The 21,291-nt window shown below is 63.2% G+C and overlaps 1 protein-coding gene across 11 annotated transcripts in view; it reads left to right on the top strand.

Moving 5' to 3' along the window:
• The window catches only part of KDM4B (lysine demethylase 4B), a 133,446-nt gene that overhangs the window by 80,357 nt on the left and 31,798 nt on the right, over window positions 1-21,291 (top strand). For all 11 annotated transcript variants that reach the window (XR_009261191.1, XM_058728347.1, XM_058728346.1 and 8 more), the window contains 2 exons: window positions 2,227-2,330; window positions 6,820-6,957. Coding sequence is in view for 10 of the 11 variants with exons in the window: in XM_058728347.1 (XP_058584330.1) it covers window positions 2,227-2,330; window positions 6,820-6,957 (242 nt within the window). In the remaining variant the exon portion in view is untranslated. The remainder of the gene's footprint in view (window positions 1-2,226; window positions 2,331-6,819; window positions 6,958-21,291) is intronic.

Raw genomic sequence — 21,291 nt, 5'->3', positions numbered from 1 at the left:
CTACACAGCCATGGAAGAAGCCGCCACGGAGTGATCCGCACGGGCGGCCTCCGGTGACCACAGCCCGGCCCGGTTTTCCGCTGGATTCTGCAGTCGTGCCTGACCCCTTCTTCCTCTCTGTGCCTTTTCCACTAGACAAGTTTTGGGTGATCTGAACGCCCCCCAGAAAAGCTAGACACGGGATCCTGTGGGACCGTGGCCACTCTCCCTGGAGCCCGGCCGGCTCCCCACGTCCTTCTCGCGCCGGGGCCCTGCTGCCCGGGAACCTGTCTCGGGGCGTGCGGGAGGCACAGTGGCTGGGACAGGTCGGCCAGGAGCCGGAGGCCTCTGGGAGCCTCCCCACGTTGCTTTGTGACCGGTGTGGACTGGTCTGGCCTGGGGGGAGGGCTGGCTTCGCGCTTCCCCTGCGCCCCTCCGCAGAGGGAGGGCGGGAGAGGTTCTAGGGCAAGTGAGTCACTGCCCTCCTCGGCGTCCCTTCCAAACTTTTTCGGGGACACGCGTCGCAGACTCCATTATTGAGATGGATGGAATGAGTTTGCGATGAATATGGAAAATGAATAGCCGAGCTCCAAATGGGCTCGCTGGGAGAGTCGTGGAGCCCACGGAGAGAGCATTAATGTGTTGGCGCGTTATTGGTGCTAATCACTTAAAATGTGCGCCTTTATTAGAGCTTTAATGAGAGCCACTTAAACTGTGCATTAAAAAGAACTGCAGAGAGGCCGCGGGCCGGGCGGCAGGGGCCATAACTCTAATTGGAACGCTTTTAGCACAGAGCAAAGTTGCTGGATTCACTAATCCCCCGCATTTTCCAGAACCTGGCAGTCGTGTCCTGGCCGGCGGGCGCCCCACCCCCCCACCCCCGGCACCGTGACTCTGTCACTTGGAAGCCCTCCTGCCCCGGCAGGTGTGTGTGGGTGGTGGGGGTGGGGCTGAGCGCTGGCTCACAGCAGGCACGCACGTGGGCGTGTGCCCTCTTTGGCGACCCATGGGGATGTGCGCTGGCCTGGAGGCTGGGCGCCCGAGGTCTGGGTCGGCTCCCGGCAGGATCCCTGGGTGGGCCCGGCTGTGCCTGGGGGACAGTCCTGGAGGGAGCGGGACCTCGAGAGCCCGTCCTGCACCTCACCGAGACTGTGCCGTCTCTCGGTCGTGGTTTGGGTGAGAGGCCCGGGACCTTTGCGTGGGATCGCGGGGCCGGCTTTTCTTTAACTGCTAGTCCTACGTGTCATTGATTTGGGCCCACTGGTGACCTGGAAATGTCTCCGAACTGTGTTAAACACGGTTTCTGAGCAAGGAGAACTGATGGTCTGACTTCTGTACGTTTACAAACGTCGCTCTATGTGTTTTTAAGTTTCTTTATTTCGAGAAGTGGTTGGAGGGGCCGAGAGAGAAGGAGAGAGAGTCCCCAGCAGGCTTCGCGCTGTCGGCACGGAGCCTGACGCGGGGCTCACACTAATAAACCGGGAGATCGTGGCCTGAGCGGAAACCAAGAGTCGTCGGGTGGTGAACCGACTGAGCCGCCCAGGCGCCCCTGCACACGTTGTTTTAAACCGGTTGTGTGGCATTCTGGGAGACAGAAAGCGTCCCCAGGCGTGAACTCAGACCCCCTCGTGTGTCACAAGATGGTCAGGGGTGGACGCAGCCGCAGGCCGGGTCGGGTTGTTCGGCCCTTTTCCCGCCAGACCGAGGGCCTCAGAGGGCCAGTCGACAGCTGGAGCCTCTGTCTCCTCGCCTGCCGTGGGGACCGTGTGTGCGGAGAGCCCAGGCAGAGCCCGTGCCCGCGCTGAGGCCTTCCTTCCTCTTTGTCCGTGACTTGCTTGTGGGGGGGGCACGGCCCGTGACTTCCGGTGTGAGCGCGTCCTTCCCGCGTCCCATCTCCCCGGCTACACCAACGCACTGGCTGAGCGACTGCGCCCGTGCGATGCAGCACGGGTTTTATTTGGGGGGTGCTCAGCGGGGAGGCCCGCACCCCATCTGTGACTTGGGGTGCACTGTGTTGCACAGCTGGCCCATCCTGGGCTCTGGGCTCGCTGACTGGGGGTCTGAGGGGCTGCCTTCCCGGCCACCAGCAGAGCACGTGGCTTTGCGACGAGGTCCTGTGCGTTTCATTCCCTCGGAGCCGGGGGCACCCCCCCCCCCCCCCCCCGTGCCTGATTGGGGGAAGGCGCCGCCCACAGAGAGGCCTTCCCAGCGCCACCGTCAGGCTGACACCCATCTTTTCTGCTCTAGGGTTCTTCCCCGGGAGCTCCCAGGGCTGTGACGCCTTCTTGCGGCACAAGATGACCCTCATCTCGCCCATCATCCTCAAGAAGTACGGGATCCCGTTCAGCCGGGTACGTAGGTGCTGCTGGGGCTGTGGCCCAGGGAACCACCAACGTCCTGGGAAACTGGTTTCTCACCCCTTAAGAGGGTTCTAGAACACTGGCAAGCCAGAGGAGAGTGGGTTGGCTGGGCTGGGCTGTGGTGGGGGGTGAGGATAGAAGAGGGGGGCGTCGAGTGGGGCCTCGCCTTGCCTCCCAGCCCCTCGCAGACCCAGTCCCTTGTCTGGTGGGGCTGGCAGCTGCCAGCAGGGCCCTGCAGGGTCAGGGTGGCAGGGGAGGGGCGGCTCCTGCCAGCTTCCCAGGAAGCCCCCGGAGAACCGGGCAGGCCTCTCCACGCCCCCAGACGCCCCAACTTGGCCCCGATCTCTGGCCCCACCCCGTGGCCCACTGCAGACATCCTTTGAGAGAAGATGTACCTGTTTGGAAATGATCTATCTGGCTCTCCCGCAGCACAAAGACTGTGAACTCATTCAATTTACTGCTCCAGGGGCCGCTCTGCTCTTCTGGGGAAAGCCTGTGATGCATGAGGCCTGAGGCTGGGGAATCTGGGTGGCTGGACGGGGACCCTGCGGGGGAGGGGTGGGGGAAGGGGGAGGCTGGGCCTTTGTCCGGGGCTCTGCCCGGGGGTGGGGCGTTTCCCCACAGACAGGCCTCGTGGACAGGATCTGACGGGATCGGCCAGGCCCGGCTCCCCGAGGGGGACGTGCCTGCAACCTTCCGGGCAGCCTCTGGGCTGGGCACCGAGGGCCAGCCAGAGAGGAAGAGGCTCCCGAGGGTCTGATTCCTGAAGGCCTCCCTACGAGAGCGTTTGTCAGGCGCGGGGGCAAGTTGCGCGATCGGGACCCTCGCGCTGCATTCTTGCCGCGAGTGTCAGCGAGTCGGAAATCACTTCTGACGTTTCAGTCAAACCGCCTGCAGCCGTAGTGCTCAGATCTCAGATCGGGGATTCGCTCTCACTGTCGGCTCGTCCATCAGACAGCGGGACGTTCTGCTGTGAGAGACACAGGGCTTCCGTGCCTTCCGCTCCTCCCCTCCTGGTTCCAGCGCCCCGGCTGCCAGGAGAACAGACACAGCCTTGCTGGCGGAAGTGAGAAGGGTGTGCTTTCCCGCGGTCTGTGGAGAACGTCCTCCCGGGCGCCGCTTCCTAGAGGGAGATGCCGGTCGGAGGGGTGGGCCGGCGGGGGCACCGTCCCGTCTCCCGCGTCGCTGCCCACGTGGGCACTGCACTTTGTGTACGGAAGGCGGGGCCGCTGGCCTCAGAGGCCCCGCTCCCCTCACCCCTGCCCGGCCATCTGCGGGGCCTGCGGGGCGAAGGCCGCGGCCGGGCCAGCAGGGAGCGGCGTCAGGCTCCAGATGAATGCCCCGTCTGGGTCCTCATCTGAATTCCTGGCAGCCCTGGCGAGGGGGAGTGCCTCCCGCCCTCCGCTTATAAATCTTCGTAATGGTATTTACTTCTGGAAGAAAAAGCAGATCAATAGCAGAGCTTTTTAATAATTAAAAGTGTGTATTTCTGTAATCTGCCACGGACTTCCTCATTTATTCTGCGAGAGCTCGAGGAAGCAGCTGAATTCAGGCTTTCTCCATGACTGGCGTCTGGGGCTGGCATTCCCTTCACGGCTTGCATCCATCATCCCAAGTGCCTTCTAATTTATCGTCGGGATAACGTTGACGGCTGTGACATGGAGGACAGACACTGCGGGCTCGAGATGAAGCCACCAGGATGTAGAGTTGGGTGACAGGAACATAATTTCCTTGCCGTCCTCACGGAGCGCATCTGTGCTGGGCCTTGGTCTGTGGAGGGGTCGGCAGGGAGAGCGGGCTCTAAAGTCTGCCCGAGGCACCTCCCGGCACCGGGCTCCCAGAGCCCCGCCTCCCAGGGACCCTGCAGTGAACCCCCCCCCCCCCCACAATGGGGCTCCCAGCCTGTGCCAGGCCCCATGCCCCATGCCTCCTGCTAGAGGGAGGGAGGAGAGCAGGCGAGGAGGCTTGGAGGAAGAGCGGGATGGTGCCGTCCAAGGTCAGCTCAAAAACGATAAGAAAATCAGTAATCACATTCTAAAAGAGAAAAACAAATTCTACATTATGATTTTATTTGCAACCCGTTTCACGACGATCCTGTGACAGGAGCCAGCCCAGAGAATCCTTGCTGTGGACGGGGGTTGCTGGGGCCCTGGGGACCCTGGGTGTTCTCTCTCCGCCCCCGTCTCCCGCCGTGTGTGTGCTCCATCCCCCACACGCCTGTCACTTGGACAGGAATTTAAAAATATAACTTAATGCACACTGACTTCCCTTGATTGGTGCAATTCATTACTTGAAAGGAAAAATATCTTCGTGTTCTTAAGGACTGGCTTTTCTCCAGGCTGTGTCGGCTTTGATTGATTTTTGACGCTGTGGTTGGCTTCTGGAAGTCTCCCGCCCCCCATCTCCCGCCTGCCCCCACCCCCTCAGGGTTCGACTTCTTCTGGGCTACTTAAACGAATCCAGCAAGTTTTACTATTCGCCTCTCTGGAGGAATAAATAAAGATTAGCAAGCTTGAGCACTCCTCCAAAGCCACAGTAGAAAGATGAACAGCTGGGTAAGTGGGGGCAGAAGGAGACACTTTGCAGAAGGGGACAGACCCACCCGTCCACCTCGGGGAGAGGCGACCGGAGCCGGGAGATACGGCGGCCCACCCGTAGGCGCGGCAAAAAATCCGCACTCCCACCACCGGCAGCAGGGACGCAGAACGGGCGGCCGCTGCAGAAAACCCGCCGGGCAGCTGCCTGGGAACCTCCACCTCCTGCCCCCCAGAGACCCCGCAGGAACACAAGCACACGTCTGTCCGTCCGTCCATGTGCGCAGCCTGGAGCACAGCGCCCCCTGCAGCCGTACTCGCCAGAGCCCCGCACCAGAAACAGCCCAGCAAGGGGAGCCGATGAGCAGACAGTGACGCGGCCACACGATGGAATACCCTTGGGGACCGGGAGGGGTCCGAGGGCCTCGAAGACGCACCGAGGACAGAATCAGACACAGGAGCGCAGTCCGAGCGAGGCCGTTGAATGAAACCCTAGAAAGAGCCGTACCCCCCGGTAACAGAGGCACATCTCCCAGGTTGGGGATTGCGGGCGGCAGGGGGCTGCCCGGCATGGTCCGTTCCTGTTTGGGGCGCTGGTTACTCAGAACTCCAGACGACCTGTAACCACTTGGACTCTACATTGTCACTCCCTCGCTGCCAGCCTCGGTTTCCACATCCGTGGATTGGGCCATCAGCCCTGCCTGTCGTGTTCCGGGACAGTGAGAGAGAATAGTCCTCATGGAGTGGGGCCAGGGGTGCGGCTGCAGCCCCCACCTTTTCCTCCAGGCCTGGGAGTGGAGGTTCCAGAAGCCTGTCTGGGCTCACTGTGGGCCCTCTCCCCCGTCACTCACACCCAGCTCCTTGGTTTGGGGTCTGTTTGACAGATCGGATCAGACCATTTGAATAGTCTAGAAACGTCAGCTCATGTGACAGAGTTCCGACCTTGACATTGTGTCCTAACAACATGCTTATAACGTGTTATATAACATGTTTCTCACTGGGAAGGAGCCACCTCCCCAGATAATGAGGGACGGACCCTGTCTTATGACGGCCAGAAGACTCGGGTCATTTTCCAGGAATGTTTTTATGCGTGCAGCTGGATGTTTTTTCCTCACAAGGGCTAGAAAGACCCTGTACTTTGAGGACGCCCTGTCCTGTGCTCGAAGGGTTCTGTGGCTGCGGCCAGTGCTGTCTGCACCTCCTCACCAGCCCCAGATGCTGTATCAGAACGTGGACGGCAGACGGGACACGGCCACCTACCTCCAGACCAGGAGACCCCTTCCCTCCCTGCAGCCGAGAGCGCCCAGAGGCATAGCATTGAATAGCCCCGTGTGTCTAGAGGGTGTCTTTTTTTTTTTAAGACTATTTATTTATTTTGAGAGAGAGTGCTAGTGGGGGAGGGGCAGAGAGAGAGGGAGGGAGAAAGAACCCCAGGCAGGCTCCACGCTGTCAGCACAGAGCCCAGCACAGGGCTCGATCCCACGGACCTTGAGATCATGACCTGAGCTGAAACCAAGAGTCGGACACTCAACCGACTGAGCCCCCCAGGCGTCCGCCCCACAAAAAACAGAGCGCCTGTCACCTTGGGGTACGTCACCCTGGGCTCCGGTGCGCGGCGGGCCACGGCAGAGCTTTCCTCCTGGCCACGGCCACGCCTGCTGTATAAACCGTGTGGGAGACCGGCTGGAGCCCGTGCAGTGGGGCTACCCTCCACCGGGCAGACCTCCACTCGCTCCTGACGTCGGGGCTCCCTGGCGCTTGCCGGGAAGCCCTTGATCCCACGTGCCCCTGCCGTACTTGGCGGTGGCTCCTGGTGGCCTTTGCCACCAGCCTGGCCTGGGCCAGCGTTGCTTCTGGTAGGTGAGCCGAGCAGCGAATGCCAGTCCTGACTTGGCCTCGCCCCTCAGCTGCTGGCTCCCCACTCACCTGTCCCTTTCCCCCCTCAGATCACGCAGGAGGCCGGGGAGTTCATGATCACGTTCCCCTACGGCTACCACGCCGGGTTCAATCACGGGTTCAACTGCGCGGAATCCACCAACTTCGCCACCCTGCGGTGGATCGATTACGGCAAGGTGGCCACTCAGGTAAGTGCCCGCAGGCCCGTGACCAGGTCCACGTGGGGGTCGCCCCCCTCAGCCCGCCCCCTCGGACCGGGACCCCTGCAGCCTCTGTTTCTCCTCGGCGGGGGCCTGGCCTCTCCATCCGGGTCTGTTTCCGGGATCCTCCGGGAACTCCTCCGCAGCACGTTCCTCGCCTGGAACGGACAGGGAAGCGGCAGGGGGCAGGCGGGCGGGTGGGGGGGGTGTCCGCCTGGAGCCTGGGACCTGTGGCCGAGGGCTTTCCCTCCTGGCAGACTCTACTGTCTGGGCCCGAGGACTTCCTGGTGGTCTGGGCTGTGCATGGAGGTCACCGGGGGACAGGAACACTCCTCTGATTCTCCTCCCGGCAATTTCCTGCTCTGTTCTAAGAGGGCCGGTTACTGGCCGACAGATTTGACATCTGAACTGAGTTCTTGTTCCCAAATGCCCTTGGCATGTCTGTGTGGTTTTGATGGACAGCTCGAAGGGTGGCAGGTTCCTGGGAGCTGCTGGGCACAGGGTGGGCTCGTGTCTACCTCCCTCCCTCCCTCCACTCGCTCCCTTGGCTCCCTCTGGAGCCCAAGACGGCTCTGGGGGCCTGGCGACGGGATGTACACATCCCAGACCCCTAGTCCGGACCCCTAGTTAGTGGGGGGTTGGAGCCTAGGAGGCAGCAAGGAGGGGCTGGCGGTGGGCGCACAGCTGCTTGGACCAAGGGCCTTCCTCCCAGGACTGCCACCGAGGCCCGAGGCCCCTGTCCCGGCCTCAGCACAAGATGGCAGTCTTCCCGTCAGGCTGGGCTCGGGCTTTGGCCCAGGGTTTTGGCCCCTCCGGCCTCTGCCCACTGCAGACGGACCCGGTTACTCGTGGCTGGAGAGCCCCCTCCGGCGAGGCCAATGCGGTGTGAAAATGGGGTACATCCCGCCGGGCTCCCAAGTGGGAGCCTGGGGGCTCCCCCGAGGAATTGCTTTTGGCTGCTTCCGAGTCAGGGCCCAGGACCAGGGCAGACGGTGCGTTTCCCACCAGATCCAGAAGTGGGGACCCGGTGGTGATGAGTGCGTGGCGGCTGGCCGCGTGTGGGTGTCGTGGCCGCGAGCTGGGAGTGTAACACGCACGCTGTCCGAGGTTCTGCGTAACAAGGGACGTGAAATGTTGCCCAGGTACTTGGTAGTGCTGCTTATGGAGGCTGTGTTTCTAGATAGATTGGGCGAAACGAAATGTTCAAGTGAACGTCACCTGTTCCTTTTTACCGTTTGACCGTGGAGACCAGACAAACGAAGATCGCACAGGTGGCTGGCGTTCTGTTTCTGGCGGGCAGCTCGGGCCTAGACGAACGGGCTAACCTTTATTCTTCTAACTACCCGTGTCTCTAGCTCCACTGTTGGAGTGCGGTTTAGAAAAGGACGCGGGCTTTGTCAGAAGGAGGCTGGAGAGGCGCTCTGGGGGTTTAAGTGTCGGGATTTTTAGCGGCGGGGGAGGGTGTCTCTGGCAGAGACGCTGGCTTCGCTCAAAGAGGAGACGTGTAAAGGAGCCATCGAACGTCCCGTGTGGGGGTGTGGTTCCGCGTGGACGACCGCAGGCCGCTGCGGGTGGTGAGAGGAAGCTCGGAGAATTCCAGGGGCCCGTGCGCCGAGCCCCCGCCGCGGCGTGAGCCGCAATTGAGTCGTAAGGTCTGGACGAGATCGCAGGCTTGTCCTGGAGGTGCTGTCAGAGCCGAAGCCGCAGTGGGGCCGGCAGGGACTGCCCGGATATTAAAAGCAATCTTGGGTTCAGCCGTGTGTTCACAAACAAGTGACATTCGGGAAGTGTTGGGCCTCCACGCTTACATTGCCGGGCGGCGTAGCGTGAAGTTACCAAACAAGTGGAGCGCGGTGCTCCGCGCAAGCCGGGGTTCGGGCGGGCGGCCGGGCCCCTTGCCGGGCTCCCTCGCGGGGCCACCCCACCAGCTGCCCGGTCCTGTGGCGGGAAGGCAGGGGGGCGGGGGGGGGGGTTCCGCCGGGAGCGGCCCTTGGCCGTGGCGCGGCAGGCCCTGCGGTCCGGGACGTCAGCTCCCGGCCAGGGGATGGGGGCAGCAGTTTCGGCCTCCTGTAAGCCTCGCGGCCCCGTAAAGGGTCCAGTCCAGGCAGGAGAGGCGGCTGGCCGTATGGATGACCGCCGAGGCATGTCCGAGGCAGGACCTGGGAGGGGCAGGGAGGTTGTTCGGGTCAGATGGTTCTCGGGGACCCGCTACGTCCTTAGCCACACTTTAGGGAATGGAGAGTGGGGCTGGGGGAGGATTCTAGCGTAATTTTCCTCAGCCAGGGCTTCTCCCTGCTGGCCTGAGCTGCCCACCCCCATCTCTGCTTGGGCCAGTTCCTTCCAACACCTTCCTCAGACCCCAGGGAGAAGCGTTCCCATTTTCCAGATTTTAGAGACTTCTAACTTGGTTCTCAGGTTGTTCCTTTTCTCCCAGGCTCCCTCCGTGCTGGTGCACGAGAAGCCCAGCTCTCGGGCTTGGCTGGCCTCTGTCAGTGTCAGGAATTCATGTGCTTTCTCCTTCTAGAAGAGGGGTCTGCAAACCCGGGCCCACAGGCCAAATTTGGCAGGCTGTTTTTGTGTGGTCTGCAACCTGAGAACGGTTTTTACATTTTTCTAGAGAGTCGTGCAAAAAAAAAAAAAACAAAAACAAACCAAAAACAGTCACAAGAAGAATATACAGCACACCAGTTCGATGAAACCCAGATTTCCGGTTTATAAATAAAGTTTTATTGGCACCCAGCCACGCCCATTCATTGACACGCTGTCTCTGGCTGCTTCCGTCTGTGACGGCGGAGTTGGGCAGTTGTGACCGAGACCACCTGGCCTGGAGAACTGAAGGCCGTCGCCTCCCGGCCGTTGAAGAGGAGTGAGCTGTCCCTGGTCTCGAGGATCGATGGTGCGGGCGGGCCCTAGCCTTTCCTGCCAGCGCCGGCTCCGGCCGGTCAGGGCTGACCCGTTGCCTCCTGCGCCCTTTCCCAGCCCCCAGGGTCTCTGGCGTCAGAGGGGCTCCCCTCTCAAGCAGACTGGCCTCCCGGCCCTGAGCTCCGCACCCAGCACCGCGGCGGCTGCCTCGAGAGCTTCTGGATGGGCCGGGGAGGGGGCTGGTGGGCACGGGGAGATGTCCTCCGGAAGAGCATCACTGACCGGACCTCCCGCAGCGGAGCAGGAGGCCGAGGCCTCGGGTGCTGGTCGGCCCCCGCGGGCCAGACGGGCTCCCAGGTTCCTCCGGGTGGGAAAACCCCAGAGGAAGCCCAGGCTTTGCAGCCTCTTGCCAGAGAGCTCTAGGAGGGAGCTCCCCCGGGCCTCGCGGCCAAGGTCCGCTCTCTGGCCTGGTCGTCAGTTGGTAGTACTCACGCTGAAGCACCCCCGCTCCCCCCTGCCCACCCGTCAGAAGGTTGAGCTGCCCTGGGTCCAGCTTCGAGTCGACGTGGTGTTTCGGTGTCTGCGTCCTCCGTGCTCTTCCTTCCTGAGCCGCTTGGCTGGCGCTAACGTTTTCCACCCATCGGCCTCCAGGAGGAGAGCCGCGAGGGCTGCGGGGACCCTCCCGGGCCCGCGCTGTGGGGGGACGGGCAGGAGGACGCCGCCTGCCTCTCTGTCCCACCCTCCTGCCAGTTTGTGGATCGCGCAGCCCCGTCACCGAGGCCCCTCGCTTCCCTGGCTTCCCGTCTCACGGGTGCGGGACGGGGCCTCCTTCTGGGCCGGAGGGTAGAGGGGGATGGCCCCCACCCACTGCACTGCCAGCAACGAGCAGCCAGGGTTTTGTGTAATTAAGGAGAACGCAGCTGGGGGGCCAAGGTGAGCGGAGACCGCTGAGTCGCTAAGGGTCAGGGCCGGGACTCCGAGGAGGGAGCAGCGATGACAGGGACAGGGTTGGGGGGACTTCCTGCCCGCTCCACCCGCCCCGGCGAGGCGGAAGGACAGGCCGGGCACTTTGAGGGAAACATTCGTAACCCCGCTCTATGGATGGATGGGCGGGGTGGGGGCGGGGGTTGCCCAAACGTTGCTAGATGTTAGCTCGACGTGGTGGAGTTCGGGTCCCTCGAAAACGTACGCTCTCAACGTGTTTCTTCTTTCTTTCTTTCTTTCTTTCTTTCTTTCTTTCTTTCTTTCTTTCTTTCTTTCTTTCTTTCTTTCTTCCTTTCTTTCTTTCTTTCTTTCTTCCTTCCTTTTTTTTTTTTTTTTTTTACAACTTTTTTTTTTTTTTTTTGGAAAAACCAGCGTAGCTTTCCAGGGGAGGGGGGAGTGGTCTTGCCTTTCCTGGGTGCTTCCTCCGTCAATGCCCTGCAGCCGCTGGAGGGGAAAGGTTGGGCTGTTTGTCATCGTGTTCCTGGTGGTGCTCTTGGTTTGTTTCATAAACGGGAATTAGAGACCAAACTGGGTCGCTCGAGCCCCAGCCTCCTCTCTCCCCTGCCAGACCCGAAACAAGGGGAGCGTGGACAGGTACGTGCCAGAGTCAGCATCCTGAGCACTGCTGTGCTGAGGGTCCCGGAGGGAGCTGCACCTACAGGGAGAGGGTGACAGGTGGGCGGGGGGCCCCGGGGACCCCAGGACACTACGGGGCCTGCGCGCGGAGTGAGTGTGGGGCCTGTCCCCCACCCCCCCCACCCCCGCCCTTCCCGGGTCACACGCAGCCCTTGCCGCGTTTGTTTTGAGCCCTGCCCTTCCTCGGCCGGACCCCTCCTCGGAGGTAGCACTGTCTCCCCTTTCCTTCCGTCTGTCTTCTTTTCTGTCTCCATCTCCAGCTTTACCGATGGCACCACCCTGCCTCAAGGTGACTCTGAACCTTGCGACCGCGCGAGGACCAGAGAGGTGAAGTGACTTGGCCAAGGTCACAGCAGTGAGAGGGCCGGGCCCAGAACGCCCGCTCCCTTCCCGTCTCCCTCCCCCGCTGGGAGGCGTGCGCCTGTTGAGGGACCCCCTCCCCACCCGAGGGCATCTGTACAGGCTGGTGGCCTCCTCCTGGCTGGGGTCCGGGGCTCGGCGGGGGCGGCAGAGTCGCCTCCCGAGGCCCGTGCTCCATTTCTAAGGACGGAATTCCCTGGGCACGTGCTCAGACGGGCAGGCTTTGTAGTGGGATTGCTGTCGGGGGAGATCAGAGGGGTGTGCCAGCTTCACTCGGAGAAGATAAACGCGCCCGCACCAGCCCTTCTAGGCCTGAGCTCGAATTAGCCCCACGGGGCCGCACGCCACGTTGGATTAGCTCAGCGCGGCCCCGACTGCCCCCGTGGTGGGCGGCACTGGGCGAGGCCTGGCAAGGGGCTCTCTCCCCCACTGAGGTTGTGCCGGCATCGCAGACCGCCCCACGAGGCAGGTGCACAAGTTGACTTCAGATGAAACAGAGCGAGAGAGATTTAGAACCCGTTTTGAACGGCCCGGAGCCTGGGTGAGCTGAACTGGGTCTCCGCCAGCTGTCTGGGCCGCCCGCCTGCCGAGAGCTCAGCTTCCCCGGGAACTGTCGGCTCCCCCCAGAAGCATCTAGCGGGGGAGCGGCTTCTGTGGAGTGTGGCAGAGGGGAGAGGGCCCCCGGGCCCCCCAGATGCACTGCATCCAGGGGGAGGGGCCTCTTCTGAAGCCCCGGCCGGGGACCCACCTTGCGTAGATCGGGTGCCTTGTGTGTGGGGAGCGTGCCGTCCGCCGCAGCGATCATCCAGGAGCCCGAGGGGAGGTGGCAGGAGGCAGGGCCGGGGCGAGGGTGGGGGCGTGAGGAAGAGGGCCGGAGTGGGCGGCCGCGACCCGCCCGGGCTGGAGGAGGTGGGGCCGGGCACCTGCCCTTCTGCGCCTCGCTGCCCCTGTGATTTATGGCGCCAGACAGGCAGGTGCGCGGGGCTCGCGGAAAAGTGCTGTGTGAGATACGTTTTTCCCTCGCTCTTTCCCCGGGGCTTCCTGTCACTCTCTCGTCTTCCCGGTGCAGAAGTGCTGGGTGTTAGAGTCGCGCGGTAGCTCGGGACGGCCCCCAGGCCTCTCGGTCGTCTCTCGTCTCGTCTCGGATTCGACCGCATGTGGCGTCCTCTGTGGCCTTTGTCAGTGTGGTGGGAGCGTTCTGGGGAAGCCTGCCTGGCACTGAGCGCCCAGCCTGTTAGTATCATCGTGTCGGTCGTTGGCATTAGCAGGCCGGAATGGGAGACGCGAGGGCCCGGGCTGCAGACAGACAGGAAGACTCTCCGGGCCGTCCTGGTGGGCCAAGGTCACCCAGGTGGGCCCCAGAGAGGACAGCGACAGGTGAGGTTTCCTTTATAGAGAAAGGGGAGGAGGTGTGCCCTGGAGCCCTGGCCTCGCCGGGGCCGCGTTGTGCTGGGTCCAAGGCCAGCGACCTTGCCGGCCCGGCCGGCTGTGGGGCGTGCGGGAAGCAGCCCCCGGTCGAGGACCGAGGGGAGCCCCGGGAGCCGTGCACCTAATTGCTTTGTTTCTGAAGCGCTTCTGAGAGCTTCCAGTGGGTTTCCTAATGAACTGGTTTGTTATGTCTCTTGCTGCAGCGCTGGTAATTACATGAGAAACAGGGGGCCGCGGCGTCTGTGAGCCATCGCGAGCAGATGTGGGCTCCGTGGCTGGGTTTCTGCCCCCGTCGGTGGGCGTTTAACGCTTTGTGGGCCCGAGTGCTCTGGAAGGTGTGTGCCTGGCCGGGCAGAGGGCAGGAGGCGGAGGCGGCGTGTGGGTTCGGGCACCCGACTCTGCAGGGACGGGGAGCCGTCGGCCGGAAGACGGGCCCTCGCTGGCCCGGCCTCACCACCTGGGGTTTGCTGCTTCTGAGGGTGCCCCGTCCTCGTGCGTGCCAGGGACCGTGCGGGCCGCTGGTCTGTCTGTGGCCGTTGGCTGCTGACCCGCCCGCCGGGCCCTGGCAAAGCTCCGCCCCAGTTCCTGACGTCAGGAGGCCCGGGAGCTGGTGCCGCTCCTGCTCCTGTGGCGGGAAAGTGCGAGGGTCCCCATGCACGCATGCTGTTCGGGTGGATGATTTCATCGAACCGTGTTTAATAATTTTCCCGTCTAGGCCAGCAGCGCGTCCTCTCTGTCCCGTTTGGCTCTTTCACACGAGCGGACTCTGATGTCTGTTCAATTTTTCAGAAGAGGTGGCCTCCGATTAAAGCTCAGTGCTATTTAAATTGGGGGAAACGCAGCAAACGGGACTCAGCGGGCCCCGAGGCAGCCTGGCCTCGTTACTGTCTCGCGCACTCCGGTCATTTCCAGGGCCGCCCGGGGGTCCTGGGGCAGCCCCGGCCCAGACCGCCCACCGCTGGAGCCCCAACAAGGCGCCCGGCGTTCTTCTCGTTGCTGGCGGCCCTGCCGTGACACGGCCGTGCCACGGGGGGCCCAGCACAGATCAGAGCGTGAGGCGGGCCAGGGATGCTGGGAGCGAATGGGGCAGCTGGGGGGGCCAGAGGAGCTGGGGTCATAACGCAGGCCCTCCCCTGAGGCTACCAGCCCTGTCGGCCTGGGGCGGGACCCTCGGGTCCGAATGGAGCGTGTGCAGCCCTGCGAGCTTTCGCCAAGTGCCCCCCCAGGCCCTCCCCCGCCCGACTTCCGCCAGCATGGTCTTCCCGCCCAGCGGGGAGGTCCTCAGGGGACCTGGGCGCCTGCTGGCCTCGTGCCCTGGCCGTGGCAGCCTCAGCCCCCATTTCCCCTCCTGTGCGAAACGGACGTTCCCGTATTCGTGTGGTGGTGACTTTGGTCTCACGTATTGTCAGGGGCGTCCATCCCCGCAGGTGACCCTCTTTACTTCCGTGACCTCCCTGCTACCTGGGGACGAGCCGAAACGTTCTGTGGTGGGAGGGCCAGGAGGGGAGTGCTGAGCGGTTGGTTTAAATCAGAATCTGCATCGGGGCGCCTGGGTGGCTCCATCGGTTGGGCGTCCGACTTTGCCTCAGGTCATGATCTCACCGTTTGTGAGTTCGAGCCCCGCGTCGGGCTGTGTACTGACAGCTCGGAGCCTGGAGCCTGCTTCGGAGTCTGTGTCTTCCTCTCTTTCTCTGCCCCTCCCCTGCTCGTTCTCTGTCTCTCTGTGTCTCAAAAATAAAGACACATTAAAAATCAGTCAGAATCCGCCTCTTAAAGAACGTGGACTTGCACACACGTGGGGTAAGGAGAGCCAGACGAGAAGAGTGGGATCACATCCCGTCCTCCAGAAACACGGAGGTGGTTTCCGTTAGCAGACTCCGCTGAGGGAAGTGAACTTCACGGTCACTCACGCTGTAATCCCATTAGTTTAGTACGTGGGGGATTCTTTTTTTTTTTAAGGGGCCGATTCTGGGGTTTTTTAGCGTTTACTTATTTTTGAGAGAGAGAGAGACAGAGACAGAGCAGGCGAGGGGTAGAGAATCCTAAGCAGACTCCAGGCTCCGAGCTGTCAGCCCAGAGCCTGACGCGGGGCTCAAACTCAAGAGCCGTGAGATCATGACCTGAGCTAAAGTCGGACGCTTAACCGACGGAGCCCCCCAGACACCCATGGAGAAGATTGGAAACAACCTGGACACGGCAGGTCCCCGTCCCTTCCGATTGCAGGCATTCAGGGCCCCGCGTCCGTCGGGAGCGGTCAAGCTCCGCGCACGAGTTTTGTGTCTTTGCTCCCGGTGGAGCCCTCGGAAGCAGCGTTGGGAGGTCGCGTCTGGAGCCCGGCCCACGGAGACCTGCAACGCGTGGCCCAGGCTTAGAGGCGGAGGGGGGTGCGGACCCCGGGGCTCCCGCAGGCCAGGAGCCACAGTGGCTTTGAGGTCCCTGAGGACAGGCTGCGGAGGCGTGTGGCGGGGCCGCTGGTGGAGTCAGCACGGGAGAGAGCTCTCCTTTTGCAAAAACTGCGCCCGAGGAAGGTCTCGCTTTTGGTGGGTTTTTTTGTCGCACTTTACAAAAGTACAGCGGTTTGCTTGCTTTCAGTCATTTTGCGCGGGATCAGTGTGGCTGGTGAAGGGTGAGTCTTCGGATGGTAGGAACAGAGCACCGGGCCTAGGACTCAGATGCAGAGAAACAGTTGGGCGGCCCGGCTCCTGCCAGATGAGCGGCGCGGGGAGGGGCCGGAGGAGTAGGCGGGGGTCTCGTTCCAGGAGCGGAAATGCGCCGACTGCTCTGGCAGCCCCGGGCCGGGGGCCCTGCGTGCGTCAGCTCATCTAACACCCCTGCGGCGCGCGGCCGGCCTCCCCCCAGAAGGGTTTGCTGTAATGACATTCTGCCCCCTCCCCGTCTCTGTGGCCCAGACGTGGCACCAGCCTCCCGAGGAAGATGTAGGGGTGTACTTCTGGGCCTGCGGGCTGACGCTTTCTCTACAGTTAGCAAAATGCTTGCAGAGGAGACCCTGCACCCGGCCGCACACACTCCAGCGCGCTCCCTAGCCGGATGTGTCCTTGGTGGTGATGGGGAGCGGTGGGGGGGGGGGGGGGGGGGTGGTCGGGGCCTGTGTGGCGCCCAGTCCCAGAGGAGCCACGGGTCGCTGGCTGCCTGCCGCCTGCTGACTCACACCTGAGCCCGCCCTCCCACGTGGCCGGGCAGCATTCTGTGCGCTCTGGCGAAGGCCGTCGGGAGGGCCACGTCGTGAGATCCTCTAAGTCGTGTCGGGCGTTAACGTTCATTCCCGTGAAAAGGTTGAGTTTACTCCGCTTTACGGCCCAGAGAGGGAGACCCGGAGTCAAGGTTGTAGAGCTCGGTTATCATCAGGGTCTCGTGTTGGTGGTGGTTCTGGGAGTCCCTGCCGCCACGTGCCCTGAGTTCCAGGGGCCTGTGCCCTGTCCTCCCCGGCCCACACAGCCCAAGCCGAGTGCTGCTGGGCCCCGAGGGCCACCCGCGCTGAGCCTGACGATATGCCAGTTTCTATTTTGTCACGCTCTGGAGAGAAGAAGCCTGTTCGTCCCCGCTTGTGGCCCCTGCTCTGATAAGCGGCGGCAGACCTCCTCCCTGTCCTGTTTTCTCATTTTCCTCGGACCCCGCAGCAGATCCTGGGAGACCTACGCCTGAACGTCGGGCTGTTTGATGTGTCAGGCTTCCAGCCTGGGGTGACAGCCTCCCTGCTCCCGGCTCGGTGCTCAGATTAGGCCCGGGGCCCCTAAACTCCACGGTCGTGACTCTTGTCATTTGTCATCTGGAAGTGACAAGAGTGCTTCTTGTTGAGCCTCTGGCTGGTGCTCTCAAGATCCCCGGCCTTCTGTGACAGAAGTCATCCCCTGGGGGTGACAGAGGCCTGTGCTTATGGGACAGAAGGCTCCATGTCGGGGGGCACTGTGTCTGGGGACCAGCTGGGGCCCTGGCTGGGCTCCTGCTGCCCCCAGCCCTCCTGCCTTCTCTCTCTCCTCTCCCCCCACCCTCTCCCCTCCCCCACCGGTGCTCTCGGGGGCCCTGGCGAGATGTCCGTGAGACTCAGTCCCCGGGTGGGCGCAGAGGCATCGCGGCCTGGCCCTCCCCAGGGTGCTTATGTGGAGGGGCCGGGCGAGGAGAGGGCACAGTAGGTGAGTGCTCCCAGCGACCAGGGAGGGTGGATGGGGCCCTGCTGTGCCCTCTGTGCAGCTGTCTCCTCACGCGTTTTTATCCCCGCCCCATCGTAGCCAGAGCTGCTGAGGGCAGGTACCAGCGTGCGGCGACACTGACCACTTCGTCCCTGTAGCTCAGAGCACACAGTAGTCCGCACACAGGAGACGGGGCTCTCTCTGAGCTGCGAGTCTGAGACCCTTTTGCTCTGGGTTCTTCTGATGGCTTCCATTACAGATTCGAACCTTGGTGCCTCTCTTTTTAAACATGCTAAAGCCTTAGGAAGTTAAAGGCCCGTAAAGCACAGGTCCACACCGGGTCAGCTGTTCTGAAGACTGCAGGCGGCATTCCGCCAGCCCCGGGGTGACGGGAGTCCCTTGGGGAAGCCACTCCCGCGACTTGGGCCTCGTGTGATGTTTCTGCTGGTAGGTGTGGCACCTTGGGACTGATTCGGGAACAAAACCCCACCCGCACGCCCACCACCCCAGAGGAGAGGAGAGAGACCCGCCCCGACGGCTCTCTGCCTCTCATTTTCTGCCGTTTGTCTGTACTAGGAGGGGACTCAGAGCCCCCGGACAGCACGGGTCGGGTCCTGCCAGGCCCTCCGAGGCCCTTTCGGGCTCTGGCGGGTATGTTTCCCTGGTGAATGGCCAGCTCGGACGGCAGATATGGAGGGCAGGGGGCCCAGAGAAGACGGAGCCTGAGGCCAGGCCTCTGGGCACCAGGCTCCGGGCGCTTCCTGGCACCCCGCGAGAGCTGGATTCCGGAAGCAGATGGAAGGGGGTGTGCAGCCTGCTCTCCTCGGTATGAAGACCAGGACCGCAGTGAGTCCTCACAAGGACGTCCGTCTTGGTCAGCTCGAGCTGCTGTAATGAAGTACCGTGGGCGGGGCGGGGGGTGGGGGGTTATAAACAGTGGGAACGGGTTCCCCACACTTGGGGAGACTGGACGTCTGAGACCAGGGACCAGCGGGGCTGGGCTCGGGTGAGAGCCGTCTGGCAGATTGTGGACGGCTGCCTTCTCGCCGGACCCTCGCGTGGAGGAGGTGGGGACAGGACGGGGCGGGGAGTAGGGGACTCCGTTTCACTGTGGTTACCTGCTAACGTCCCCGTCTCTGCTTGCAGTCGCGTTAGGGGTTGGGGATTCAACACGGGAACTTGGGGCGGGGGGGACACAACTCCGTCCATTGCGCGGAGTCTGTGGTGACTCCCCCGCGGGTCCTTCGGCCTCAGGCTACCCTATAAAGATCGCCCTGCCCCCTGCATCAAGGGACGGCACGCTTTCTGTAAAGGACCCGATCGTGAATACGAACCCACACGGTCTGTGTGGGATGGCCCCACCCGGCCGTCGGAGCGCCCGCACAGCCGTGGCCGCGGCCGCGGCCGCGTGCCAGGAAAACTTCATTCACGCACAGGTGGGGGGCTGCATTTGCCCACCCTCGACTTAAGGGACACTCCTGCCCAATAAAGAGATTTAGGAAACTAAGCAGCTTGGTCAGCGGGTCGTTGGGCCCCACGGTTGAAAGGGCCCCGTAGGTGTTCGACGAACGGCCTTGGCTTGTTCTGAAGCCAACTTGGCTTGTTTTTGGTCGCGATGGCGGCTTCGGTGTACTTGGGATCGCGCGTAGCGTAACTCTTGAGCTGACGGATCTCTGGTTCTGCCACTTAAATGGTGTCCTGGCCCGACGGGCGGACCTATCTCGTTGCCCAGGACTGTTGACCAGCCTGCTTACGGTTCTGGAGTCGAGACCGGCTCTGTCTGGATTTCTCACTTCCTTGGGTGAGATCCCTCGGGGGTAGGGGGCGGGGCTGGCGGCTGCTGTCCCCACCAGCCTGGCCTTGGTCGGGGCAGGCTGGGGAGGCCTGTCCTCAGAGGGGTTCTGGTTTTCGAGGGGGGGCACTGTCTCTCCTCTGCTGTCGTTTCGCAGCACGCGTGTTGCCTGCGTTGCGGGAGGGCCACCGCACGTACCGCGTGAATGAGCTATAACCCGGCTCTGGGAGGCAGGCTGTCGGGCCCCTCTCGATGTGAGGCGTCGTCGGGGAACCAGGTTCCGCCCGCGGGTATGGGCGGTGTCCACCCTGCCCCGGCCCACACTGTGCCTCTTGGCTGCCCGCGGGCCGATGGAGGGTATGAGGGCACAGGCCGAAGCCACGGGTGCCGGGGCCAGCGCGGGGCAGGGAGCCCAGGATCGGGGCGAGGCGCGGCAGCCTGTGTGTGGACGGGAGGCCGACCCCAAGGCAGGCAGGTCCAGGATGGGCCCCTGCAGGTCAGGCAGCTGTCTGGGAACAGACCGTTGGTGGAGGCTGGCAGTGGGGGGGACCCCGTGCCACAGTGAGTCTCTCCCCGCCTCCCCCACCCCAATTCCCGCCTCTTGCCTTCGCTTCCTCCTCGGATCCCAGATGGCCCCGCCTGGCGCCAGCCACCCTGCCTTGGCTGATCAGGGCAGGACAGGTGCCACTCGGCGTGCTAGTGACTGAGCCCCGCTCCGCGCAGAGCCCCTCCACGCCCGGTTCTGGGGGCTGAGGGCTGTGGGCCCTGACCGTGGTACGGGAGGCCCTGGGGCGGGGGGCTCGGACCCGGAGGGGGCCCCTCAGACCTCCTCCCCCGCATCGGCGCCCCATTTCTCATCGGAAACTAATGACACGGCCAGCCTGTGGCAGCCGTGTGACAGCAAGCACGCTCTGTCGCCGGCGCCGACGGGGGCCGCTAACTTGGGGGGCTGATGCGAGAGCAGCAGAGACCGTCAGCTTGAGTGACTCCAGCAGATCCTTGAAAACGCGTGTCCCAGAGGGTTTGGGGGCGGGATGGGGGCCGGAGGGGGAGAACGGAAACAAATAGGGCCGTTTGCTCCGGGCCTCCCGCCCCGGGCCCTGCTCGGAGGCTGCCCGAAGCTCCTGCCCCAGCCCCCTCGCGGGTCACCCCGGCAACGCCGAGCCTCTGCGCGGGCTCCCCGCTGGCCACCACGAAACAGCGGTGTGTGATGGTCCCACGGGGGCCGTCGGGGGGCTGGCACGTTCAGCCCCAGGAAGTCGCTTGTGAGGAAGAGCTGAGGTCCCGTCGTTGGCCTTAGCAGCCTCGTCTCCCTGTGTGGTGGGCCGACGGGAGCCCGTGGGTCCGCGGCACCTGCTCCCGAGCCCGGCTGGTCCGCCGTGGAGGTGACGTGGCCGTGTCCTGAATCCCAGCGGCTGTCATCCCCTCCCTGGGTCCCGCTGCTTGCTCCCCGGGTGCCCGTCTGCTCCGCGCTCCGACCCCGCCGGTGACCAGCCCCACCGTGGCCAGAAGCGGGCCGGACTCCAGGCCGCCAGGCAGTGCTCCGTGGAGCACATCCACGTGTCCCCCTCCGTGCTGCACACAGGTGCTTTTTTTAATTACTGAAGGAGAAGCGATTGCAAAGCCACTCGATACAAATCCCTTAAGCTGCTGCTGATGGTGACCCTGGGGAGGCTGTGCCGGGCCAGGAATCGGAAACACGGGCACCATCTGTGCTCCCGCCACTGCGAAGCCAAATTATACCGCCAGCCCTTCTCTCCTGCACAATTTTTCATGAAATGAATCGCGTTTGCTGGGAATCGCTTGTCCACAGATAGTCCCTCCTGCTCAGCGTGGCGAGGTTATCGCTGTCCCCGAGTCCGAGCTCCCGGTTCCAGCCCTGGGAGGAGTGGGGGTGGGGCCTGGGTCCGCAGGAGATTCCTCTGGAAGTTGCCCGAAGCCCCTCCTGCAGCCCCATGGCGCCCACCTCAGATCGGGGGTCCTCCACGTTCCCTGCTTCCGGGGCAGATCGAGGACCCTTGGAAGGGGAGGCAGTTAGCTCTCTTCCTTCTCGCCGTCGTTTCCGTAAGCGGCGGTGACGGTGACACGGTTGTAAAGGGAGGGCGAGACGTG

Source organism: Neofelis nebulosa, chromosome 4, assembly GCF_028018385.1.
Source record: "Neofelis nebulosa isolate mNeoNeb1 chromosome 4, mNeoNeb1.pri, whole genome shotgun sequence".
NCBI classification, from domain to species: Eukaryota; Metazoa; Chordata; class Mammalia; order Carnivora; family Felidae; genus Neofelis; species Neofelis nebulosa.
The sequence above is the reverse complement of the archived record's forward strand: the minus strand, read 5'-3'. Positions and strand labels throughout refer to the sequence as shown.